This window comes from Python bivittatus, unplaced genomic scaffold (assembly GCF_059951505.1).
Source record: "Python bivittatus isolate LINGU-HERP-01145 unplaced genomic scaffold, Pbiv_v1 ctg000700_np1212, whole genome shotgun sequence".
Classification (NCBI taxonomy): domain Eukaryota; kingdom Metazoa; phylum Chordata; class Lepidosauria; order Squamata; family Pythonidae; genus Python; species Python bivittatus.
The window spans coordinates 100,635,469-100,662,638 of record NW_028277098.1 but is presented as its reverse complement, the minus strand read 5'-3'; the positions used below and the strand labels follow the sequence as shown (position 1 = coordinate 100,662,638).

At 43.6% G+C, this 27,170-nt stretch overlaps 1 protein-coding gene and 1 long non-coding RNA gene across 7 annotated transcripts in view; one reads left to right on the top strand and one right to left on the bottom strand.

Annotated features, from left to right (window-relative positions):
• On the bottom strand, nucleotides 1–9,332 carry LOC148214288 (uncharacterized). The gene is made up of 3 exons (XR_015798311.1): nucleotides 9,146–9,332; nucleotides 3,810–3,860; nucleotides 1–296 (listed from the first exon to the last, which is right to left on the bottom strand). It is a non-coding gene; the product is annotated as an uncharacterized LOC148214288 (long non-coding RNA).
• RTEL1 (regulator of telomere elongation helicase 1) overlaps nucleotides 723–27,170 on the top strand; it is a 113,171-nt gene continuing 86,723 nt past the window's right edge. For 5 of the 6 annotated variants that reach the window (XM_088153120.1, XM_088153118.1, XM_088153117.1 and 2 more), the window contains exons 1-8: nucleotides 723–806; nucleotides 4,932–5,063; nucleotides 16,960–17,158; nucleotides 17,727–17,820; nucleotides 18,547–18,628; nucleotides 19,124–19,184; nucleotides 22,465–22,540; nucleotides 26,681–26,765. In XM_088153120.1, coding sequence (XP_088009246.1) covers nucleotides 4,962–5,063; nucleotides 16,960–17,158; nucleotides 17,727–17,820; nucleotides 18,547–18,628; nucleotides 19,124–19,184; nucleotides 22,465–22,540; nucleotides 26,681–26,765 — 699 coding nt within the window. In that variant the 5' untranslated portion in view covers nucleotides 723–806; nucleotides 4,932–4,961. Of the gene's footprint in view, nucleotides 807–1,344; nucleotides 1,441–4,931; nucleotides 5,064–16,959; nucleotides 17,159–17,726; nucleotides 17,821–18,546; nucleotides 18,629–19,123; nucleotides 19,185–22,464; nucleotides 22,541–26,680; nucleotides 26,766–27,170 lie in introns of those variants that run through there. The other variant, XM_088153116.1, reaches the window with a different exon arrangement.

Sequence of the window (27,170 nt, the reverse complement as noted above, 5' to 3'; positions counted from 1 at the left end):
TCAGATGCCCCCAGAGCTTGAGCTGGTGAGGTGGCCCCGAGCAAACGTTCAGCAAGCAAACAGCTGTTTCTCTCACAGAGGGCATGGATGTAGCCAGTGGTAATAATAAATGCTACTTCAAGTTTAGCTCGACTCCTGGGGACTTCTTGGAAAGCATCCATGTGGTTTCCTTAGCAACAGTGCAGATGAAATTTCCTCTTCTGGAATGATTTCTGACTTCCTTTAATAGTTGGATCTCCTGGTGGTCTCCCATCCACGTTGACCCAGCTTGCTGCTTCAAAATCAGTCAAGGTGAGCTAGATATTGAATAGAAGAAAAAAAAATACTGATCGCAGCATTCCCGCCGGGGACGCCCTCCAGGCGTTGCGGACTACAACTCCCATCACTCCAAGCTGGGAACAGCAAAGACATCACTCCGTGAGCTCGGAGACCCCTTGACGCTTGGTCCCCAGCTGCCTCCTGCTCAGCCTGGCCTAGCACGGCGCCTCGGACTACAAACTCCGCCACCTAGCCTGGCTGAGGAACAATGGGACTTGTAGTCCCAACGGTGGGCGGGTAGGAAGCGCTTTCGAGCCAAACAGGCTGAAGTGGCGGGGAGGGCTTCACCCTAGCAACAAGCGGCGAGGGGCGAGGAGGCGGTTACCGAGGCAACGCGAAGCCCTCGCGAGAACTTGTAGTCCCTCAGCCCCGCGCGCTTTTTTTTTTTCCCCTGCGTGCGCGCGCGCGAGCTGCCCAATCAATGGTGCAGGGAGGAAGCGGCCACGTGACAGAGCGCGCGGGGACTGCGAACCGGCACTTTGGAAGAGGTGCGTGAGGGGCGCCGGCGGAGGCCGTTCTCCTGCGCGGCCTGGGCCCTTTCCCTGCCCCGGAGTAGAGCCTCCACGGCGGCACCCGTTGACCCAACACACCCGGGTCGCGTTATGCCGGAGAGGGGAACCCGCCGAGGGCCCTCGGGGGGGGCGCGGAGGGAGGGGGGACTTGTCCCTCGCCCCACAGCAGGGAGGCTTAACCCTCTTTTTCCACCCAGGCCGTTGAGAGCCTGGTGGGGGGCTTGGCCCTGATGGCTCTGAGGCTTTTTTTTTAATGGACACGTGCCTTTGTTTTGTAGAGTGCTTAGACCTTGTGGGGGGTGACATGTAGACCTACTAATAATCTGAAAGGAAAGCGAATCCCTGACCCAGGAGACCTTCCTCAGGCTGGGAACTGCGGCTTCTAAGATTTTGGGTGGGGGAGACCCTGCCCCCTAATAACCACAGGCTGTTCTCTGTGAACCGACGCACTGAGGCTGCTCGTGCGCCGGGTGGCGGTGGAGCCCTTTCAGGCCTGAGGTCATCCGTAGGCCTCATGCTGTTTGCTTATTTTTCACACTTCTATCCCACCGCAATCCAACGACTCTTGGCGGCTTCCACAGAATCTAAAACTGATTAAAACATCCGTGGGGTAAGATTCTACAAAAACGAGCACCCACCAAACATAAAAACAGAAGTGAAAGATGATGTGGCAAAATCAGGGGAAGGCTCATTAAAACAACTTTCAAAGTTTCAGAATTCTCGGCAAGGAGGGGGCTAGCCTGATACTAACTGGGTGGCTGTTCTATGGTATCACTAGAAGGGTTTCCCAACCTTAGAATAGAATAGAAATCTTTATTGTCATTGTACTACTTGTACAATGAAATTAAATGCCACCCCAGTGCAGCTTTAAAGATATAAAAACCATAGAACACACAAAACACATATAAAACATATAACACAACTTTCACATTCCATATTGCCCAACCCCTGATGCTGCATTAATACTGCACTATACGATAGAATTCAGTATAGTTACAGCTCTAAGATAGAAGCTATTTTTCAGCCTATTCTTCCTTCAAGTCCACACATCTTGAAATTGCTGAGGTTGAAAAACAGTGCACTAGAAAGCAGTGTCTTCTCGCCACAGCCCCTTTAACCTCCAGAAAATGTGGGATTGATAACAGTTTCTCCCTCCGGGATCTGACCAGTTGGAGCAGTACTTATTGGAGTACTCACTCCTGCAGATATCCAAGTGCTTCGGCATGAAGGGCTTTATAGATTAAAACCAGCACTTTAAATTGTACCTGGAAGCTAACTGGCAAACAGTATGGAGTCCCCAAAACTGGTGCTATGTTCTCCCAACAATGGGACTGAGAAAGTACGTTGGCAGCATCTTGGACCATCTGTAGTGGGCAGTCTTGAGGGCAGTCTCAAGTAGAGTATATTACAGTAGTGCAGCCTGGTGGTTTTGAGGGCAGGAACTCTGTTGGTGATGTGGTTTTGTTTTGGGGGTTACTGTTTAACTGGGGTATCATTCACCCAGGCCTTCAGCGAGAGAGTGAGACCCCTCAATTCATTGCATTTGTCATTTTTCTTTATTTTTTCTTTATTTTATTGTACAGTAATTTCTTTGTTTGATTGTTGTGAGCCCCCCATAGTTGTTGAGAGTTGGGCAGCATACAAGTTTAATAAATTATCATCATCATCACTATCACCATTCATTCATTCATTCATTCATTCATTCATTCATTCATTCATTCAATTTTTCAACCGCCCATCTCCCCCCAATGGGGGAACTCTGGGCGATTCACAACAAACATTAGAACATAAAATATATAAACACACAAAACCTTCATCATCATGAAGTTGTGCTGTTATAATAGTATTAATCTTTGTATGCTGCCCAGACTATCTACTGTTAGATGGGTGGCTCTATACAGTAAATATTTTAAGTAAATTTGTTACTGTAACTATTACAGTAATATGCAGGCTGAAAGTGATGGTAGGGAGTGGGAGGTCAGATTCTTCTGCTCTGGGAGATTACATGTCCTGATTGTTCAGTTGTTCCTCCCCACTGCTGCTGTGAGTTTATTATTAATTACATTTCAGGAAGTTTGTGCTTGGCTGAAGATCATGGATTTCTTTTGGTTCAGTTGCTGCCTACTTTCTTTTTCTTCTCCAAGGTCTGGCAAAAAAACCTGTCCTAGTTCTCTTTCAGAAGTTTGCAATAGGTTCTGGGTAGTTCATTGTGACTCTGTTATAGGTAGATGGTACCTTTAATTAGGGTTAGGCTCACCAAAATTCTCTTTTGAACCAGAAACGAAGCATCATGTTGACCATCAGTTAAGAATGGCCATGGTTTGGCAGCAACAAAACCTGGAATATTTTGATTGCTCTGAGTTTCAGCTGAAGCAAACATTTGGAAGGATCTTGGAGCAATTTTATTTTATTTTATTTTATTTTATTTTTTTATTAAATCTTCCCCAAAGGGTGACTCTGGGTGGCTCATATTTATAGGGTGAGTAGGGCAAGGTAGGTGTGCATTGCCTTCATCTTCCTTCTCTGTGTGCCCTGTATGCTGGCCAGCCCTCTCCTCCATCTTCTAAGCCCTTTCCCTTCCTTTCCTGCTTTTCTGCTATTACTGGTGTTCCAACATAGCATGGCCTGCCCCCTGATCTTCCCTCCCCTCAGCCACCAATGGCCTGATGTTCACTCATACCAGCCTAAGGAAACCCCTCAGCCTTGGCTTTTTTCCTCGTTCTTCTCCCCAGAACTATTTCTGCCCAGGACAGCAGTGTTTGAGGATGGACAAAACCACACAAAAATGTGCCTATCTTTTGGGGCAAAGACCACCCCAAATCAGCTGTTCCATACACAGAATGGTTCATGAATGGAACATTTTGTACATCTGTACTTTTATTGAATGCATACAATGCGCTTGTTAAAACAAATTTACACAGGAATTTGCAAAAAATCAAAATACAGAAAAGTAGAACTCATACCCTGCAGAACACTCACCAGTGGTTTGCTTCCATCTGTTCCTAAATGGGAAACTCTGTTTCTTGAATTCTACAAAAGATGGGTGGGATAGGTATAAAATAAGTTCACATAACATCCGGCAATGTTGTCTTATAGAAGATGCTGTAACTGGTTTTTAAAACTAAGTTGCCTGTGGTTAATGATTCTTCTTTTGACTTATATCCCATCGTTTTCAAGGAGCTCAAGGTGGCTTACGTAGAAATCTCTCTTTATTTTATTCCCAGAATAATAGTCTTATGGAGTAGGTTGAGTTGGGAGAGAATGGTTGTTTCAAAGTCACCCAAAAACTTTCTGTGATTAAGAGTGAATTGAAGCAGGCTCTCTCTAGTCTTAGTCCAACACTTTTAACTACAATACTACATTGACTAGAATTCCTAAACTTATTTCTTTTATTTTATCAAATTTATATGGCCACCCATCTTGCACATGGTCACTCTGGGCAGTGTACAACAAAACCAACCATTAAAATCAAATATAAAAACCAATTGAAACAGATAGTCAACATAAGTAAAACCAAGATTGTGGCAGGGTTAATTAAGATGTCATACATGGTTATGATTTGGCTGTAACCCACAAATGATGAGGCTGTAATCCATAAATCAAAATAAATATGAAATTTGTCTTAAAACATTCCATCATTTGCTGAAAGGCAGTAAATCCTGTTTGTAGCCAAATAAGCATGTATATCATTGTTATGAAGATTATCATTGGCTTCTAATCACCTATTATGTGACTGTGGTCAAATGCTGCAAATTATTCTAAGGGTGCTTTTGTGTTGATGGCAGCTGACCCTTGGGCATTAGCAAGGAGGGGAGATATGCCAATTTTTTCCTGGCCTGCCAACACAGTAAAACTGGGATTGTAATTGCTTGCCCTTCCTATAATATTCTAAACCTATTTAAAAGAAGGAGAATTTGCAGTGATCTTGGTGGAGAACTAGAAATATGTGGTTCATCTTGGCTGAATGGGTAGAAGGTAGTAGGATTCTTAAACACATGGGAGATTTGAAAGGAAATCTCACTGCTGAAGTAGAATTGGAAGGGAGATTATGAACTGTCTTGTTGATATTTAGTACTAATGGAACAATACTCTTGATTTTAGGTTTTGAGATCCTGAGATGTCAGATGAAATATGCCCAAAATAAAATTAAATGGTATTACTATCGATTTTCCATTTCCACCCTACAAATGTCAGGAAGAATATATGTCCAAAGTACTTGAATGCCTGCAAAAGGTAAGCATTTGATGAAATCCTAAGTAAAGCATACAGGTACTTCTTGCTTAACGACCACAATTGGGACCAGAGTTTAGGTCACTAAGTGATGTGGCCATTAAGTGAATCACCTTGTGACAGGACCCAATTTTACAATCTTTTTTGCAGTGGTCGTTAAGCAAATCACTGTGGTCATTAAGCGAATCACATGGTTGTTAAGCAAATCATGTGGTGGTTAAGCAAATCACATGGTTCCCCATTGATTTTGCTTGCCGGAAGCTGGCTGGGAAGGTCACTAATGGTGATCATGTGACCCCAGGATGCTGCAACCATCATAAGCGTGAGCTGGTTGCCAAGCACCTGGATCACAATCACATGATTGTGGGGGCACTGCAACGCTTGTAACTTCGGGCACCAGTTGTAAGTCACTTTTTTTTTATCACTGTTGTAATTTTGTATGGTCACTTAATGAATGGTCATTAAGTGAGGATTACCTGTAGTTCGGCCTGCATTTGTGTCAAATGAAAGAAAGTTTGAAGCATGTAACATACATCACTACATGGGACTGCCTTTGAAGCTTCAACTGATCCAAAGTGTGGCAGTCTGTTTTAGCAATATTGCATCCATGCTATGGTAGCTGCCTTGGTTTGCTTTGAGGACCAATTAAAAGTGCTGCTTATCACCATTAAAACACCAGTATCATCATCTTTACCACCCAGATTTGGCCCTCCTTGTACAGTCTTTAAGGGTAGGGATGTGGGGGCCAATATGCCTTCTTGGATTGTCCCCACACTTGTCTTCTGAGATAAGAAATGCCTTCAACCACTTGATATTTAAGAGGACAGTGAAGATCTTAACTGTTTCTCAACGTCTTGAGTGCTGATGGAAAGGGCTGCCTTATTTTAAAGATAAGTACTGTTTTAATCTATTTTGTTGCCATTTTTTTTTATTCAACAGTCTCAAGTCCTCAGAAGTAGGTGGTCTATAAATACTTGTCTACTGTATATGATAAATAAAGGCAGGAAACCGCATTTGGTTTTTTCTAAAAGAAAGTATTCTAGCGCTTCTCCAAGTTGGTTTCCTGTTCTACCTGCTTTAGATAATGTTCTGGCCAGACTGTATTTAACCTTTACATTGCTGTGTTGGTTTGTTTAATGTGCTTTTACTATTTTAATGGTACTGGTTTATGATTTTAAATTATAATCTTGTATGGTTTTATTGGTTTGGGGTTTTTGTTCTTCCTGTTAAGATTACTTTTCATGAAAAGTTTTCAAATGAATTTGTTGTTGTTGTTTAGTCGTTAAGTCGTGTCCGACTCTTCGTGACCCCATGAACCATATTGCGCCAGGCCTTCCTGTCCTTCACTGCCTCCCTGAGTTTGCTCAGTTTCATGCTCATTGCTTCAGTGATGCTCTCTAACCATCTCATCCTCTGCCGTCCTCTTCTCCTTTGGCCTTCCACCTTTCCCAGCATCAGGGTCTTTTCCAAAGACTCCTCTCTTCGCATTAGGTGACCAAAGTATCTGAGCTTGAGCTTCATTATCAGTCCTTCCAATGAGCAATCAGGGTTGATTTCCTTTAAGATTGACTGGTTTGACCTCCTAGCAGTCCAGGGGACTCTTAAGAGTCTTCTCCAGCACCACAGTTCAAAGGCATCAATTCTTCGGCGCTCAGCCTTCTTTATGGTCCAGCTCTCACAGCCATACATTACTACTGGAAAAACCATAGCTTTGACTATGCGGATCTTTGTCGGCAAGGTGACATCTCTGCTTTTTAATATGCTATCTAGGCTTGCCATGGCTTTCCTCCCAAGGAGCAAGCGTCTTTTAATTTCATGGCTGCAGTCTCCGTCTGTGGTGATCTTGGAGCCCAAATAAATGAAGTCTGTTACTGCTTCCATTTCTACCCCTTCTATTTGCCAGGAATTGATGGGTCCAGATGCCATGATCTTAGTTTTTTTAATGTTGAGTTTCAAGCCAGCTTTCTCACTCTCCTCTTTCACCCTCATCAAGAGGCTCTTTAGTTCTTCTTCACTTTCTGCCATTAGGGTGGTATCGTCTGCATATCTGAAGTTATTGATGATTCTCCCTGCAATCTTAATTCCGGCTTGTGATTCTTCCAGCCTGGCATTTCTCATGATGTACTCTGCATATAGGTTAAATAAGCAGGGTGACAGTATACAGCCTTGTCGTACTCCTTTCCCTATTTTGAACCAATCGGTTGTTCCGTGACTGGTTCTAACTGTTGCTTCTTGGCCCGCATACAGATTTCTCAGGAGACAGGTAAGGTGGTCTGGTACTCCCATCTTTTTAAGAATTTGCCACAGTTTGTTGTGATCCACACAATCAAAGGCTTTTGCATAGTCAATGAAGCAGAAGTAGATATTTTTCTGGAACTCTCATGCTTTCTCCATGATCCAGCGAATGTTGGCGATTTGATCTCTAGTTCCTCTGCCTCTTCGAAATCCAGCTTGTACATCCGGTAGTTCTCGGTTCACGTACTGCTGAAGCCTAGCTTGTAGGATTTTGAGCATAACCTTGCTAGCATGTGAAATGAGTGCAATTGTGCTATAGTTTGAGCATTCTTTGGCATTGCCCTTCTTTGGAATTGGAACGTAAACTGACCTTTTCCAATCCCGTGGCCACTGTTGCGTTTTCCAGACTTGCTGGCATATTGAGTGCAGCACTTTAACAGCATCATCTTTTAGTATTTTAAATAACTCAGCTGGAATACTGTCATCACCACTAGCTTTGTTGTTAGCAATGCTTCCTAAGGCCCACTTGACTTCACTCTCTAGGAGACAATGATCAATGAATACCAACACTTATTCCCATATTTATTGGTGTATAACACACACTTTTTCCCTAAAATTTGGGGCTGAAATCCTAGCTGCGTGTTATACGCTGATATGCCCTGCAGCTTCTCACCTCAAGCGGCAGGGCTGGGAGAGCAAAACACCAGCAGCCGGGAGAGCATTTCTTTTTTGGCAGCCGGCACAACCCAGTGCTGCCGCTCCAGATGGCAGCAGAGGGAGGTGCGGAGCCCACGGAGCACTGCGCAATGCCCCCCTGGGGCTGCACCCAACCCCTCTCAGATCGCCCCAGGACTGGCAAGCGTGGAAGATGCAGCCTCTCCTCTGGCTCCCCACGGTCTCGCCCGCTCCTCCCTCCTTCCCGTCGGGAGAAACTTTGGCATGGGGGGTTAGCCCCTGAGGGCTCGACCATGCCATTGGGAGCATGGGAGAGTCCGGGGACCATGTCAGAGCAAAACGCAAAGAGCAGATCTGCAGGGCTCCTCAGTGCAGGGCTCCTCATCACAGGGCTCCTCAGCACAGGGAGCCATGCGCCACCCATTCCCCGGGCCTTCCACTTTGCAAACCAGCTGCTGTCCCAAGCGCGCTGCACCTGAAGGAGGAAGAGTTAAGCGCCGGTATATGTGTGTGTGTGTGTGTGTGTGTGTGTGTGTGTGTGTGTCGCCAAGGGCAGAAGGGTATGTGTGTATGCATGTCTCTCAGCAGACATGCACAGCAGAGGGGCTTCAAACAGGAAAGCCAGGAACTCCCGGGCAGAGGGGGGCGCCTCCTGCCACACTGAGCCTTTGACTTTACCCGGGCTGAGGCACCGCGCAGTCCGGAGAGGTGAGTGCGCTGCCCCAGTGAGGGGAGCTGCACTCCTATGAAGGCTGCACTGCACTGTTGGGAGCATGGGAGAGTCCGAAGTTCTCCAGACTCAGTGTGTCAGAGCAAACTGCAAAGAGCAGATCCGTAGGGTCAGAGGCTTGGTGTGGCGGGAGGTGCCCCACTCTCCCCAGGAGCTCCTTGCTTTTGTGTTCAAAGCCCGGGTCTCCTCTGCTCTCCTCGAGTCTCAAAATCACTGAGCTGAGCGGCAGGGGAGGAATAAAAACTGCACAAACATGCATGCGCGTGCACACACACACACACACATCGGCGCTTAACTCTTCCTCCTCCAGCCGCAGCTCCCTCCGGACAGTGGCTGGTTTGCAAAATGGGAGGCCTGGGGAATGGGTGGTGTGCGGCTCCCTGCCCGCCCCGTTTTAGCAAACCGAGGAGCGCCGATCCCCTCACCGGGGCAGCGCAGCGCTCACCTCCGGACTGTGCGTGGTCCCTCAGCCCGGGCAAAGTCAGAGCCTCAGTGCGGCGGGAGGCACCCTGCTCTGCCTGGGAGCATCTGGCTTTCCTGTTCAAGGCCCATGTCTCCTCTGCTGTTGGTGAGGCACACATACACACACCCCTACCTCTCTCTCTGCTCTCAGCGAGACACACACACACACCCCTGCAGACAGGTAAGCAGGAAGGGAGGGAATAAGTACCAGTATGGTAATAAACAGATTACCATTACCACATACTACACACAACTAACAAACACTAATGTTACACACATACTACACACAGCCAGCCTGCAACATACAAAAGAGGTGCTTTTTTTTTCATATTACATATTTACCTTATAAGTGGTATAAATATTAATAAACAAAAAGTTCAGAGCTCCCTTTATTTTGCTTCCAAGTCATTTATTTTAAATTTAAGTTTTTTTACTCAAACTTCCTTCTTAAAATTAAGGTGCATGTTACATGCCTGTGCGTGTTATATGCTGATAAATACGGTATTTTAATGTCTTCTTGGAATGAGTTCTGTGTACTATTGTGGCTCTCTGAGATGCAGAATTACTATGGCAAATGATCATATTTTATTTATTTAATTTATATGGCCACCCACCTCACATAAGGTGACTGGGCGGCATACAATAAAATCAATTATTAAAACCGAATATAAAAACCAATTAAAACAAATAATTAACATAAGTAAAAACAAGATTGCAAGAGGGTTAATTAAGAAGTCATACATGGCGCAACCAACACGTGATCTCTCTAATGCCAGAGGATCCCCAGGCCTGATGAAAAATCCAGAGCATGAGTAACTCTGAATAGAGCCTCACGATCCAGGAACGAGTGCAACGGGCGCATGACACAAACTTGCACAAAGGCCTTCCTGAACACAACTGCCACTTGCTCCTCAAGCAAGAGTTGTGGGTCCAGAAGGACCCCCAGATTGCACACTGGGTCTATTTGGGGCAGTGCAACCCCATCTGGTACCAGCAGTGGTAAAGTCCCAGAATTGGAAGGCTCTAAAATCCAAAGCCATTCAGTTTTGCCAGGGCTCAGTTGAAACCTCCTCTTCTCCCTCCAGGCACCAGGACAACACATCAACAGCACCACTTAGTTCACCAGGGGCGGAGAGGCAGTTGAGGATCACCAGCGTACCGATAACACCTCACCCCATGACAACGGATGGCCTTCCCCAGTGGTTTTACGTAGACATTAAACAGGAGTGGAGAGAGCACCGAACCCTGTGGGACTCCACGTAGTCGGGGCCGAGGGCAGGATCTTTCACTGCCGACCAACACCGGCTGGTATCAGGCCCACAGGAAGGAAGTGAACCAGCACAATATAGTGCTGCTCACTCCCAATCTTTGAAGCTAATCCAGAAGGATGCCATGGTCAGTGGTATCAAAAGCTGCCAAGAGGTCAAGTAGGGCAAGGATTCATGCACTACCCCCATCCTGCTCCCACCAGAGATCATCCAAAAGCACAACCAATGCTGTTTCTGGCCCATGCCCAGGCCCGAGTCCTGACTGAAAGGGGTCCAAATAATCTGCTTCATCCAGGGTCTGTTGAAGCTGCTGTGCGACCACCCTCTCCCCAACCTTCCTAAAAAAGGGAGGTTGGACACTGGTTGAACGTTGTCCAGTATGGTAGGTTCCAGTGATGGCTTCTTGAGGAAGGGGCAGACCTTTGTTTTATAAATGTTTTTGCAAGGATGAAAGACAATTTGAAATCTAAACTTACGGCCTGTTTAGCTCAGAGTTCGAGAATAAAACAAGTTGTTCTTTTAGCTGGATTAGTTGCTTTTTAATTTTCATGTTAATGGAAAATTAAATTGGATTTGTAACTGATTTTGCTCTTTCTGTAAAGAAAAAATATTTACCCTTCCATTATGCCGACATAAGTTATTGTCCCTCCGGGCGGATTATCACCTTCACGTGGTGGGATAGTTTAGTAGCCCTAATGACTGTAAGAATCACACCAGTAGAAACAAAAGCTCCTGATAGGCTCACACTTGTCAATCAAGTTGAAAGAGGAGTTGTGAAGCTAGAATAATTCACAGTAACGTTAAGGGAAGGTGCTCTGGAGATGTGTAAGAAGCCAGCCCTCTAGAAGAAGAAGCTTCAATTTCAAACCTTGAAGAAGGTTATGGCAAAATACGTTATCCACACCATTCTAGCCTTCCAGAAGGCCATCAAGACCTGGCTCTTTATCCGGGCACTAGGGTAGAGTGATGGGAGCCTGTGTATGGTTGATGGGGCATCGTAGGAGGATGATTGAGGTGCTGGGTTTTTAGTTTTTGTTTTTATGGTTTGAGGTTTTTTTGTTGTGTGCCACCCAGAGTTGGGCGGCATGGGCAGCAGTAGAAATCTAATAAATGAATAAATAAATATTTTTTTGTTATTTGGGAATGAAGATGTCTTGGAGGAGCTCATTATGAAAGTAAAACTGGAAGTGAAAGATCTAAGTTAATGCTAAATATTAAGAAGGTAAAGGTTGTCTCAGTCAGAATGCTTAATGAATACAAGGTTAACAGCAATGGAGTGAAGCTGATGGATAGTTTTGTTTTCTTGGGTTCAAGAATAGGTAAAGATGGACAGTGTGCTGGAGAAGTAAAAAGAACGTTAGCCCTAGGAAGGAAAGCAATGACAGACAAGGTAATAAAACATAAAGCTGTTCAGTGTCATCAAATATTAGAATAGTTAAAGCAGTGCTTTTTTTTCCCAGTGTTAATGTAACATTATGCAAATTGGACATGAGAAAGACCAAGAAAATGGGGACAGACACCTTTGAATTATGGATTCGAAGGTAGTTACCAAGAGTATTATGGACTGCAGGAAGAACCAGTGAGCACTCCTGGACAAAATAGGAACAGGCTGGCTCCTTGAGGCAATGGTCAGCAAGCGTATGATGTGAACAGACGAACTAGAACAAACTATTACACTTGGCAAGTTTGAGGGATGTAGTAGATGAGGGAGAGAATAAATAAGGGGAATGCATCACAGAAATGATCACAGAAATTCCTGGAATTATCTTAGAAAAGCTGCAGCTTATTGGTAGGGGAGGTTGAAGTAGCAAACATTTGTCCATGCAGTTGCCAGGAGTCGAACTAAAACTGACAGCACCTGTTTACCTAACAGGACTTGCTGTGCATGCAAGAATTAAGTTGTGATTAGACCATGAAGTGTTAGGAAGTGAAGGAAGAGAAGCCAGTAGAATGATTAAAAGTGATAATATTTCATACAAACTCTGACATCATACCTTTTAGACTGGTTGCAAAGATTACTATTCTGTGATTTAATTGATTAATTTGTAAAATCTGCATATCATTTGCTAGACTCAATTTTTTAAAAATAAGCTCAGAGGACTTACTTTTGAGTGGACTGCTTTGAAAGTATTGCAGCAATAATAAATATGATTCTCTAAACTCAAAGTGAAATTAGTTTAGTTAACAATACTGACATATAATTTTTAGGATTCGGCATATATTTTTATCCTATGCAGAACAGATGCATTTGGAACATATGAAACCTGCTTAACACTTCCTGGAAAGAAGCTACGTTTCAATCCCTTCTCTTACCAGTGCCAGACGTGTTTGCATGAGATCTGGAAGTAGAGAAGTGGGTTCTCTCTTCTTGATGAAGGAAAATAAACCCTTAAGAAGCCCTTATGTTCATACAATCTGCCCCTAAGTTTTAGTAACTCAGAAAATGCATTCTGTGTCTACTTAATACTGCAAGATAATCTTGTGGAAATACTGTGCTCATGGACTGTTTTGTAAATATTGTTACTGCCCTACTCATCTTTTTGAAACCAAGGGATCTTGGTTTGCAGAGGGATAGCTTGGCCTTGCTGTCGTGATGATGTTACCTGGAATTTCTCTGAGTACTCTTAATGAGGTTAATTTTCCTTCTTGGCTGAATTACAAGGAGGAGGTCTCGAGACAGCTTTACAATTAATTTCTGAATTGCAGGGAAAACTTTCAACTGAAAATTATACCCAACAATACCCGTAGGCGGTGGCGGCCTCCTCCTCCTCCTCCTTTTTCAGTTGACAACAATTAAAAGTTCCCCAATTTTGTTTACCATAATTTTCCAAAAATCTCTGACAGTTTCTGTTTAGGGGGGGGGGAAAACCCTTGTTTCTTACCCATTTCAAGTTGAACCAGGAGCTTTCCAGCATCCCAAGCCTGCAGGAATTTTTCAGTAAGCTTGTCCTAAGATTCTGAGAGGGAACAGCCCAGCTGCTCCTGTGGTGGTGTCAGCTGCTTTCAGTCGTGCTAGCTTTTCATGTTTTTGTGATTCCATTGTCTGCAGTCTGGTTGATTTTTTTCACAAAGCAGGTAGCCCGAGGCTTCCCTCCCCATGCTCATACACTCCCTCTTGAATACCTGATCTGCTCCTGCTCCATCAGAGCTGATTACAGCTCCTTTTCCAATGCTCCCTCCTTTACAGGTGGAAGCACCTGCATGATTGTGGGTCCTGCACTCCCACTGCGCTCCCCCATGGCTCCTCCGTGGAGGACACAAGACTGGAGTCAGGTCATCCTCATCCCTTTGGAAGTAGGATGGGAGTGGCAGATCAAGGGAAGGGGTGGAGGGCATAGTCCTTTGAACCATCATCTGGGGGACTCGTCGCTCAGCCATATCAGCCCACAGGACCCAGAAGTCCATTTGGCGGGGATGGTTCTGCTCAGTTTGCACTCAGACTGCTCCCAGCAATCTCAAGTCAAAAGGAGCCCCACTGTGACCACCTCTTCTCCTGTGAAAGTCATCCAGTGTATTTGTCTGCTTCCCTGTGCACAGTGTGACCATCCTCCTTTGGCCACCCCCTGCTGGATGGACAAGGTTACCTGGTCCCACAACTGGACCATGAACCCCAACTAGCTCCCCAGGGGTGTGTTCTTCCTCTGTACCATTTCCTTACCTTGCGTTCTCTCCCAAGGGACTACCAGCTAGCACAGTGATGGCAAACCTTTTGGGCTTGGCGTGTCAAAAATTCAGAAAATGCCTAACTTGACTCTGCTGGCCTGTCACCGCCCCCCCCAACAAAAGAGAAACAATTCATTACATATTCATTTATTTTTAAAAAATACAATCCAATCGTGTGGTGCTATGTATTATATAAAGAAACCTCAAATAATTACAAAAATGAAATATGACTAAAACAAACTCAGTTTCTTTGGTAACTCAAACAGGGAGAATAGTTGTTGTCAGGTGTTGGTGAATGCTGGTGTGTTGCCAAAACATGTGTCACCTTTGGCACACGTGTCGTAGATTTGCCATCGCTGAGTTAGCGCTTACCCCTTCCTGCTCCTCAGTTGTCTGCCTCCTCCAAAGACACGGGGGTGAACTCACCCTGTGCTGGTTGTCATGCGTTTTGTGACTGAGACAGGCTGTGACTGAGGGGTGCCATGCTGCCATCCTGGATGAACCCCCAAATTGTTGCCTAGACACTCAGGCACCCCAGGTTTGGCATGGAACTGATGGAAACTATTTCCCTCAATTTGAGAGAGAAACTAACTTTGCAAAGTGGTTTTTCCCCCTCTCCCGACAGCATGAATCACGAGTACTTCAGGCAAAGCAAAAATATAGGGTACAGAAACAAATGATACATACATTTGGAATATGTGATGTGTCAGAAAGCAAGAAATCAAACAATAAGAGGCACTAAGTAGACGTGAGAATTAAACAATAGAAAACAAGAAAATCCTAGATAACATTCCACAAGTGGGAAATTTACGGGTTACATCACCCCCTTTCCCAGTCAGGTTTGTATCTTTCTTAATACTTGCAAGTGTATTCAAGGACTCCCAGAATATGCTTCCTATAGTTTAGTTGCTGAAAAGGTTAGTTCTCACATATCAAAAGAAGAAATGGCTTTGATTAAAAAGAAAGCATAGTTTCCTGAACTTTAAAAGGAAGCATGGATGTCATGCTAAAATGCTGATATTGCTTTTATTAAAAAGCTAATAATGAAGCCTAAAATTCCAGGTAACAATGATACTTGGTCTTATTGCTGATATGAGGGTGCTTGTCTTCCTAGACACCACAGTATAAAAGCTTGCATAATTTAAAATACCATTTATTGATTTGTTTGCTTCTTATGGTTATCGACTAATTTAAATTGATTTTTGTTATTTTTTCCTTTCAGGCAAACAATTAAACATAGGTTGTATCCCATGATTGTGTAAGCAGAATACAGTCTGTACAACTTATTTTCCTTCTGCTAGCAGTATTTCTCCAAGGATAATGAACAGTCTCTTGAACAGTACAGTGTCACCAGCTGGGCCAAGGATGGGCAATTTTTTAATGGCTAGAGGTCACATTTCTTCCTGAAAACTGTTTTGGTCTCCATGGCTGCATGGGGCATGGCCAGTAATGTCATAATGTCACTGGAATGGCTGGCAGGGGTGGTGGTGGGGAACAGGGACCACATTCGTTCAGGGTTTTTCTAAGGTTAGAGGTTAAGGGACAAAGAGGTACCATTTCTACTGTTAACCATGCCCCCCAAAATCCAGGTTGGTGCCATCTACCTCCGGGAAACTCTAGGAGTCATAAAATGGGTACTAAAGGATTGCATTAAGACTATAGATTGTCTGTCTGTGAAATCAGGAGGGGGCATACGCCACTGTGGAACATCTCTCTACCCAATTGTTCAAGTATGAAATGCACTACAAATCCAAGTATTTTGAATAAAATTGGGCATCTCCAATTTTATTCCAAAAGCTGACAGCCAAAGTATTTATATCTATTGCATGGTGACTTTTCAGGAGTTCTTTGTTGTAGCGTTCTTGTTGATAGATTTACACTGGTTCTTTAAAATTTGTCCTTAAATGAGCTGAGGGGCCTGCAATTAATCAGGCCAATTCACTGATTAAAATTTGCTGTGTGTCTGGGAATCCCCAAAGTTTCTGTCCTAATACATCTGGAGGCCTTAAGGTGAAGGAGACTGAGCCTAATGTGAACATTGTAATATTCTGCCTGTTTATCTGCCCTCTTTCTGCCAGCCTCACCTTACTATTGTATTTCACTGCATTGAGTCATATCTGCTTCTTCACCATTATGTTCTTTGTCAGGAAAGAGCACTGAAATGTTGCCTCAAATCCTTTTTTCACCATTCTGAGTTGAAATGGCCCAGAACAACCCTGGGGATTCCATCTTGCTTGCTGCACTGTTCCTCCCCATTCTGGTAAAGCACAACCCAGAAAAATGGTTTTGAGTGTCAATCAGTACAGTCATAGCTAGAAGGCATTTGTGCTGTGAGGTATTTCTACAGTAATATTTTCACTCTGATATATAAAATAATGTTGACCTAACAAATTAATTAAATCTTTCAGCCAAATGAAAGATTTATACAATTTAAGCACTGTGGTGAAACCTGAGGAAAACTCAGCTGGTGGCCTGCTGGAGTTGATCCTGCTGCCTCATAGGTTAAAGTGTGCCACCTGGTTACAGAAGCAGCTTCTAGAGATGGCTAGTCGGCCATGTTCAAGATCCTTCTTGAAGAAGAAGGTCCACTTCTCTCCTGAACCTTTGTGTCTCTTTTAATATACCTAGGAATCTAGAGAAGCCTGCCTTGCTCTTATCAAAATCAGTCCACCTCAGGCCTTCCTAGGTCTTCCTAGCAATCTCTGTGGTCACCGCTTTGGCCTTGTCTGGGCTGGCAGTGTGTGACAGATGTCTGTTTGCCTTTTGAGAAGTGTGTGGAATGACTTTGTGGACACGTTTATCACTATTTGGTACTTAAGTGAATATTTATTTTCCCAGATGTTTCCCCTTGTAATTCTCATTTCAGCAAGTGAATGGAATTCTGGAGAGCCCCACCGGCACAGGGAAGACATTATGCCTCCTGTGCTCAGCCTTGGCTTGGCAAGGACACTTCAAGGATGCTGTTTCCGCACAAAAGATTGCTCAGCGATTGAATGGAGCTGAACTCTTTTCGGACCAGCCCTTGTCGTCTTGGGGTAAAGCTGTCACGGGGACTGATGTTCCAGGTATTTCCTGTTCATTTGGAAGCCCTCATTACGATTGCAGTGAGAGTCTGACCACAGAGGAGCTGTAGGGCAAGAGGTAGTAGGTTGGTAGATAGTGCTGATGCTCCTTCCTCAGAGTTTTGAAAGTTTAGGGAGTGTGGAAGTTGAAAGAATGTGAACCAGTAAAAATATTACTGCATGCCCTGAAATCCTTTTCATAACAAAAGCAGAAACTGGTTGGTTATGAGAAAAGCTTGAGAATCCTTTCTGCCTTATATTTTGTGGTGGGGAGAACTGAAGCATTGCAAACCAGGGCATCAATTTTCACTGCCATTTGCAGATACTTATCCCCAAGTGCTTCAGAGCAAATCCCTTTGTTGAAGATAGTAAAAATATGCAGTCTTCTTGTTCTCTGTTAGGTGGGCAGTCTGGTTATAAATTCCCATACTACCTCCACAGGCTAAATTGTTACCATAGCACCCGCAAGAAAAAGCAGACTAATGATATATTTAGTTACTAAACAAAAACTTTTTTTTTCTTCTTTCTCCCTCCCCCACACTTCTCCTTTCTCACTTTCTTCACGTGACAGCTTATTACAGTGATGTCCCTAAAATAATTTATGCCTCCAGAACACATTCTCAGCTTACTCAGGTCATCAGTGAATTAAAGAATACTGTTTACAGGTAAAGAAAGAATTAAGACTTTGCTTCTCATTTCAAGTGTGAAAGCACCTGGGATTTATAACTGTCTCACCCTATTTATTTCAGAAGCATCCTTGTTCATTGCAGTGTTCCGAAAAAGCTGTCTTACCCTGCCGCCACAGTAAAGGAGCACACACAAATAAAACGTAGTGCCGTACTGGATCAGACCAAAGGCTGATTTTTGTCCAACATTCTGATCCACAGAAGCAAATCAGATATCTCTGGGAAGCCAAAAGCAGAACACAAATGCAATAGTACTTTATCTCAACTGCTGTTTGGAGGCTATTGCAAATGATAATGGAGATCATAAATAGTGCAGATGACTGTTAGCCATTGGTGATTTATCCAGCTGAGTGTATTTCATCTCTTTTTAAAGCAGTCCAAGTTGGCGTCCATCACTCCCATCTTGCAGTGGATTTAATGGTGGTTTAATGATGTTGGTTGAAAAAGTACTTCCTTTTATCTGTGACGATTCATATCATTCAGCTGTGTTGGAGGATTCTGGGCTTTAGTATTTTCACAGGGGGTGAAAAACTTCTCCCTAGCCATGTTGCATAGTTTTATGCCTATTTAACTTGCTTACCCCTGCCCCCATTTTACCTTTTTTGTTTTTTAAGCTAAAATATAAAAGATGCAACCTTTTCATTTTCTTGATCTGTATTTTTATATTATGTGGAAATGCTCTGGATCTTTTTTCTGTTAAAACAGACCCAAAGTATGTGTGTTGGGTTCCAGAGACCAGCTTTGCATCCACCCTGAAGTTAAAAGGCAGGAAAACAATCACATGCAGGTAAAACTATATGTGCAAAATAACACTGGCCCAAGATTATTCTTGGGCTACTCTTATGGCTACTCTTTAATTTTTAATTCTTTAATTTTAATAAAGTGAAAGAATTAAAAAGGGAAAAATCTGCTACTCTTATGGCTGATAGGGAATTCAGCCTCCCTGTTTCAAAACTTAATTTTATCATGTGCTTTTCTGAGTCCAGTTCAAAGCACTAATCTTGCTTGCCCCTTCACATCTGAAGGAACCCTGTCTCTAGATATATCACTATCTTTTCCATTCTTTAGTAGAGGGCCTTGTATCATCTAAAGTGAAGTGGTTGGCCACCAGGAATAAAGTCTTCCTTTGGTGATACCCTGATTGTGAGATGTTATGCAGGATTCTGCAGATGCCTGTTTGTTTGTTTGTTTAATCAATCCATTTAAATTAAACAAGTGCAGTTGTGAACATATTTTGGCTTCATTATGTAATGCACTGAACTGGATTTTAATTGTTTTGCAGATCCATTTGTGTCGTTTGAAAGTGACAGCTCGGATGTGCCATTTCTATAACAATGTGGAAGGTAAGTAGTGTGGATGTTGGTTGATGTTGGATAAGGTTTTTATTGATGGGACATTTACGTTAATGGTTTGTTACATTTGCCAGCCCCAGTTGATCAAGCCATTATAGTCATGGTTTGATGAGCTTATAGCATCATTAACAAGTTTAATGTATGCAACCTATTTTCCTGTGTATATGCTAATTTAGCTTTCAAATTATTAGGCTGGAAAATAAGACAGGTTAAACAGGTGTCTATTCAGCATATGAGTTTCTCAGTAAGGTTTTCTGAATAACCATATTGAAATTCAGGCTTGGTAGACCATCTGTTTCACCCTGCATGTTCTGAGACATAAAGGCCAAAGGAGTAAAAGGCAGTTTTCTTATTTGGGTTATGTAATAATGTTTTAAGGCAACAAATTATTTTAGTTTCACTCTACCACAGAACCATTCTATATATCCATTCATCTCAGTCTAGCTGTGCCCTATTGATCTTCTTTATTTTATCTGTCTTAAGAAAAGCTGATAGTGACAGTGCACGTAGCTTGCATATCTTGTCACCTGCACATATTTGTGGTGTCTTATGGAGAAAAACAATAATTAAGGTCTAAACCATCAGATGTTGTAATTTTATTGGAACTGTTCCTGGTACATGGAAGTGGCAGGCCCAGAGTTCATCTAATCATGCTAATTAATTAACTGATTAATTAATTAATTTTAATTATTTATATGGTATGATTTTTTAATGGCTTGGGTTTGTGGTTTTAATTGTGAGCCGCCCAGAGTCACCCATTGGGGGAGATGGGCAGCATACAAATGGAAGGAAGGGAGGGAGGGAGGGAGGGAAAGAGAGAGAAAGAAAAGAGAAAAGAAAAGAAAAGAAAAGAAGAAAGAAAGAAAGAAAGAAAGAAAGAAAGAAAGAAAGAAAGAAAGAAAGAAAGAAAGAAAAGATGGATGGATGGATGGATGGATGGATGGAAGGAAGGAAGGAAGGAAGGAAGGAAGGAGCAGGGCATCAGATCTTACTGTAGCACAACCTTATTGAATGTTAAATGCCAAAGAGTGGCTTTGGAGTTGGGTGGTGCCTGAATTAAATAAATAAGTGCAGAAATGAGAGGAAATTGTTTAGTAGTAGAACTGGGTAATTGCACCCAGACTGGTACAGTGGTTAAGGCATCAGGCTAGAGACTGTGAGTTCAAGTCCAGCCTAGGCACAAAGCCAGCTGGGTGACCTTGGGCCAGTCACTTTCTCTCAGCCCTGGGAAGGAGGCCAGGGCCAGCCACTTCTGAAAAACCTCGCCAAGAAAACTTCAGGGACTCTTCCAGGCAGTCTCTGAGAATCGGACGTGATTGAACAGGTAAAAAAAAAAAAAATTAAGCACGGGGACCATGGTGCAGGCTGCAGTCATGGAAAAGGTCAGTGGTGTCTTCTCTTGCCTTGCAGCTGAGCACTGCTTGGATCAGCTGCCGCTTGTAATGTGTTGAATCCCTTCTGCCTTGGAACAGGTTTTTAATTAAAACTGTGGAGGGGGTGAGGGATTATGGTGTAGGGTTAATGCACTAATCAAATAAAAACAGCAGGATCCTGGGCGCTGCAGGTAGAATTTCAAGCCCTGTTAAACATAGCCTGTTCCTTCAGGCTTTCCTGATAGGATGCGCTTCCTCATCCCTGATCATTTTGTTGATTGACATTGGAGGCACATTTGTTTTAAAATAAATTATACAAAGGGGAAAGATGTAGCAAAGAAGTAGTATCTGCACAGTTCCAGTAAGCTGGCTTCATGTTAAAAATGGTGCTGGTTGTGCATAGAAAGCTACTATAGTATCAGAATAACATCATGTCCCCCACCCCACCACTGTGGAGCCCCATGTCGGGGAGAGAATGATTCTGACAGAGCTGTTGTAAAGTCCCACATAGCTGGCAAACTCAAGAACCAAATAGCTTTCAGAAAGGCCAACTGAGGATAAAAACATAATCTTGAAAGTTGTCAGAGTAAATTCCTTTACAGGAAGTCAATTAAGGCAGAGTCTCCCTAAAATGTTTCACTTCCACAACTGCCACATCAGGGTTGCGTTGCCTCTTCTCCCATAAACTGTACTCCTTCCCCACTTCCTTTCCACAGTCTTTCACAGCTACCTCTCAGAAAGGTTTAATAGTTCTGAAAAATGTGCAGGAATCTTAAGACCCATTCAGCCCTAATGGCCTTGGCGCAGTAAACTACTGTAAGAATATGCAACTTTTCTGGGCTAAGGATCAGCGTAGTCTTTGGACCAGTGTTTCTTAATCTCAGAGCCTTTAAGATGTATGGACTTCAGCTCCCAGAATTCCCCAGCCAGCACAGCTGGCTGGGGAATTCTGGGAGTTGAAGTCCACACATCTTAAAGTTGCTGAGATTGAGAAACACTGCTTTGGGCAACACGCAGAGGCTGTACTCCAAAAAGCAGTGGTTGGGGCTGGACAAAAACTAAATATTACATTTTGTACATTTACATTTTTAAAATTAGTGTGATGATTTGCTTGTCATAGTTTTAAGAATTTTTCTTTTTTCATCACACTAAAAATTATGATACAGTTTTCAGAGACCTTCAGAGGCCATTTCCAATGGTTTCATGTGACTGTGGGCCCCCAGGTTTTGCACCCCTGAAGTCACATTTTGTTCCTTGCTTTCCCTCCTTACTTTTGAGGAATAAAATACAGGTCAGCTCTACCAGGTAGGCCAGACTAAGAAACCAATGCCATGTAGGTCAGTATTACTTTTATTGTAACAGCTGTAGTAACAGAAACTTGCAAGTCTGAATGTGCTTCTCCCTCCTTCCCTTTGTCTGCATGTGAACTAGGGAGGGGCTTCTTTGAGTTGTTTTCTCAAGATACTTTCTTGGCCCCAGCTCAGGCACCCCGTATCTGACTATTGCCTTTGTAGCAGCTCTTCTTCCTGTCCTTGAAGGCCATTCCCTCTGCCCTCCATAATACATTGTGCTAGTGTTTTAATGTTATAAAACATTCCAGATGTTATTTTGTTTTAAAAGCTTTCCATTAATTTATACCCTTTTGTATTTTTAATATAGGTAAGTATACTATTGATCCGCTATTATCATTAGGTTTACACCATCCAGTTTCTTTCAGCCCAAAGACGAAACCTGGGATTTTCTATTATCTAATGCTACATGAAAATACCAGTGTCTTGTCAAGCCTCAGGCTACAGGTGCCACAAAGACCTGATGCTGATTGATGAAACTCCATGACAGAGACAGTTGTAACTGTATTTACTTCACGTACACATCTTTTTTTTTCCTTTTTCATGTAGAAAAAAGCACCGAGAAAGACCTGATTAATCCCATCTTGGACATTGAAGACCTTATTAAAAATGGAAACAAACACAGGTCACTCTTTTTTAAACTCTGTCTTACTTTCCTGGAGACTTAGCTCAACAAATGCTTGGCTTAGTATTAAGCCAAAATGGAGAAAGGGAACCAGGTTTACCAACATAGCTTTCAAAACTGAAGATAACTTGATGCATTTTTGCTGAGGATTGTGCAGAAAGGATGTTTAATCATTCATTGATTCTGGGATGGGCCAAGGTCCCTGCGTTTGCCACAGAGAACAAAGGCTGATAGCACAAGTGAATACAGGTCATTTTATATGCCTTATTGTGATCATCCTTAAAGCAAATTTTACAGGTGGCTCTCATTAGAGGTGGCTTTGTGGGATTCCTCAGGGTTCCATTTCTTCCCTGCTCTTATTTAACATCTACATGAAGCTGCTGGGCAAGATCATCTCTTGACAAAGGTAGGTATCATCAAAATGCTGATGATACCTAGTTATGCATCTCTACCCTGGACCAACCAAGTGATGCTGTCAAGGTTCTTTCTCAGTAGAGGTTGTGAGGGTGTAGAGGGGGGGAGAACAGGCATTGGCTCAATTGGCTGAGTGGCTATGGATTTTAAGTCCCCTGGGACTGGGAGATTTTCCATCTTTAACTCTGCCTGGAGGGTCACTTCCCCAGTCAGAGTTGAGGCACAGCTTGGGGGTCCTCTTGGATTCACAACTTCTGCTCAAAGAGCAGGTGGCAGCATGACTAGGAGAACCTTTGCACAGGTTTATCTTGTGCACCAGTTGTGCCTATTCCTGGACCAGGAGGCCTTGCTCATGGTGGCTCATGCCTTAGTCACCTCATTTAGATGACTGTAGTGCATTCTATATGGAGCTGCCCTTGAAAAGCATTCAGAAGCTGCAGCTGATCCAGAATGTAGTGGTGCGGGCAGTTTGGGACATTTCTCATTACGTCCATGTAACAGTATTGCTCCCAATGGGGTTCTGAGTGGAATTCAGCGTGCTGGTTGTTACCTACATGGCATAGGCCCTGGCTATTTGTGGGACTGTCTATCTCCATTGTCTCTGCTTGCCTCAGCATATTTAGCAGGGAAGATGTGCCCTTCCATTAAACAATGTCATCTTGTTGGACCCTGGAGTCGTGCCTTCTCTGTGGTGTTACCTGCTTTATGGAACAAGGATGGTCCCTACCTTAACCTTTTGTGAGGCATTAAAGACCTGACTATTCTCCCACATGTTTGAGCCATATGGTTAGGCAAACTCTGCCGGTTAATAGTTGGATTAATAGTTGGTTAATATTGTTCCCTATGAATTGGATTGTGTTTGTGGCCTTGGATGTTATGGTTTTTGTTAAACTATTGTTTTTAATCCTTGTACGCTGCCCAGAGACACTTTGGGAAGAAGGGAGATTTTATAAATTAAATAAATCATCTACCTTTTGCAAATGTGGCTAATGAATATAGACCTTGTTATCTACAGTAAAGGATTTCATGTATCCATGTTCATGGCAAGAGATTCCAATACATTTTGCATGTACATGGAGTTGGGGTCCACATATCCAGCAATCTGCTGCCAGTCTTCCCACTGGCCTGCCCAGTTCCAGTCTTCCTATTGCAATATTTTTCATCCTTGGCAACTTTAAGATGTGTGGACTTCAACTCCCAGAATTCTCCAGCCAGATGCTGGCTGGGGAATTCTGGGAGTTGAAGTCCACACATCTTAAAGTTTTGAGGCTGAGAAACACTGTCCTATTGTATACCCACCAATCTTCTCAGCCCTTTCAGCCCTTTTTCCCAGTGCTTTTTCCCTGCTTTTCCAGGGTTTCAGGATCTAGCCCTTCCCCTTTCTACAGACTCAAGACCTCATTATCCATAGTTTTGTTATCCACAGTTGTAGACTAAAATGGAAGTCTCCTGAATTATAAGGGGCAGCATTATTTCAATATTAAAAAAGAGTGCTGGAATAGGCCTGCAGCTGGAAAGTGGTACTTGTTTTGGTTTAATAGTGCCTAATGAATTTGTGGCCAAGCCACAAGTTGGATATCCTGGCTTGTAGCATTTGTTCATCCATTATGTTATACAGGTTTTTGAACTAGCTTTCTATGAGCAGACATTAATAGCAATACAGGTAATCCTCAGTTAGCAACCATTCGAAGTTATGACAGCACTGAATGAGGAAACTTACAGTCGGTTCTTGAAGTTATGGCTGTTGCAGCATCCTCATGGTCACGTGATTGCAATTCAGGCCGTTGGCAACCAGCTCGCAATTACAATGGTTGCAGTGTCCCACAGTAACGTGATTGCAATTTGCAACCTTCTCTGCTGGCTTTGCACAAGCAAAGTCAATGGGGAAGCCAGCAAGAGGTTGCAAGTTGCTTTTCCTCCCATTGCTTTTTTGCCCGCCTGCCCATGCTCCATAGCACCTACCTGCGGCACCTGCCCATATTCTGTACCATCCGCCCGTGGCCACTGCCTGCCTGCAGTACCCACTCACACTGCCGCACTCTATAACACCTGGCTGCAGCACCCATTCACGCTCCATAATGCCTGCCTGCAGCACCCGCTCACCTGTACTCCGAAGTGCCCACCTGTGGCACCTGCCCACTCACTCGCACTCCATACTGCCTAGCTGTGGCGCCTGCTTGCCTGGATTCATACCTCTTCTCACCGGTCCTCACGTAATGATCCGTGCAGTCCTCACTTAACAACAGCAATGGGAATGTCGTCACTAAGCAATGGAGTCACGTGACATTGTGCTTTATGACTGCATCACTTAGTGATGGAAATTCCGGTCCCAATTGCCATTGTAACCTGAGGACTACCTGTAGCTCTTAGAAGGACCTAGTCATTCTAGAAGGATTAGATTATGGCTAATCTGTTACTTTATTGTGCCTTGATAATGTCACACCTGAGTCTTTATGCCCAAGACATCTATGGCTAATTGTTCAATAAATGCATTCAGCTTTTCATTTATTTATATTGCTGTAGCTCTTGTTCCTGAAGTGATTAGGTGGGAGATTGAGTGAAAATCCTTGTACAGGTAGTCCTCATTTAATGACCCGAATTGGGACTGGAATTTCTGTTGCTAAGTGATGTGGTCATTAGGCGAAACATCATGTGCCCACACTACTTAGCAATGGCAGTTCCAGTAGTTCCAGTTGCGGTTGTTAGGCTGGTACTGTGCCATCTTTAGGCAGAGACCACATGCTTCTCCTGCCCTGTCGTGCTCGTTTCCGCTTCAACTCCCCCCACCCACATGTCTCCCCCCATCTCTGCCCTAATGGCCACCCTTCACTCTTTAACTGCTGCCTACTTCTGCCGTCCCTCACCACCCCCAGCTGATCTTCATCATCTTCCTCCTGCTGCTGATGAGGTGTGCCTGGCCAAGGCAGCTACTGACCCTTTGCAAGGCCTTCATACGGCCTCCGCAAAGCCTCGCAAGGTCTTCGCATGGCCTCAAACGGCCTCCCTGAAGCCTCGTGAGGCCTCTGTGTGGCCTCACAAGGGTTCATAGAGGCCATGGGGAGGCCATACGAGGGCCTTGCAAACAGCCAGCAGCTGCCTTGGCTGGGCATGCCTTGGCAGCAACAGGAGGAAGAAGACAGCAAAGGTCAGCTGGGGGCGGCAGGGGTAGGTGGTAGAGTTCAGAGCAGCCAAAAGGGCAGAGTTCAGGGGGAAATAGGTGGGTGGGGGGAATTGAAGCACACACTGCGGTTGTAAATTTTGATGACATGATCACAGGGGCGCTGCAACGGCCGTAACTTTGAGGACCGGCCATAACCATCATTCGTTCAGCACCGTTGTAACTTTGAATGGTCGCTGAACAAATAGTTGTTAAGTGAGGACTACCTGTATCCTGTCTCATGACCAATCTGTTTTTGAGACATAGCTGATTAAGTAAACATGTATTTTTTTCAGTGAGTGATACAACTGTGACTGAGAAATTACAATGTAATAAATAATCTCTCTTTCTGCCAACTTTATAAAGTTCCTTCCTTTAATTCTTCTTCCTTTTTTGTATTTTCTTTGATATATATCAATTAAGATATAAGCATACTAGATCATCTGCTTTTAAGATCAACTTATTAAAAAGGTGGCAAGTGATTCTTGATAGACACGATAAAGCTTTATTGAAAGCAATTTAACCTGAAGGACGTTGTGTAATTTTTTTTTTCATTTCTCTTTAAACAGAGTTTGCCCCTATTATCTTTCTCGGAATCTGAAACAGCAAGCAGACATCATTTTTATGCCTTATAATTATTTGCTGGACTCAAAGGTATATGATGTTTATGGTGTGTTGTTTTTTTAAAAAAGTCAAACCTGTTTTGTATATTTTGGGAAATGCCCTGTGGCATTTAGAAGCTCTGTGATGCAGATAATCGGATGTGAGACCCCAGGTTGAAGTTGGGCTCTCGGAAGCAGCTGGGTTTGTCCTCATGTGATGTAGAATCTAGATCAACCCAGGAGTTTGTGGTCACAGTAGCAATTACGGAGCTAACTGTGATGGAATGGAATTATGAAGGCCAAGCTCAGGGAGATGAGCATTTTCTTAGCTCACCGGAACCGCATGGGAGGAACAAAAGGGAAGATTGATGTCAGGCCTAGCCCAAGGAACTCCAAGAGACCATGCAAATTCACTCCAGCTATGTTTATTAGCTACAACCTCTAGCAAGAAATTTCC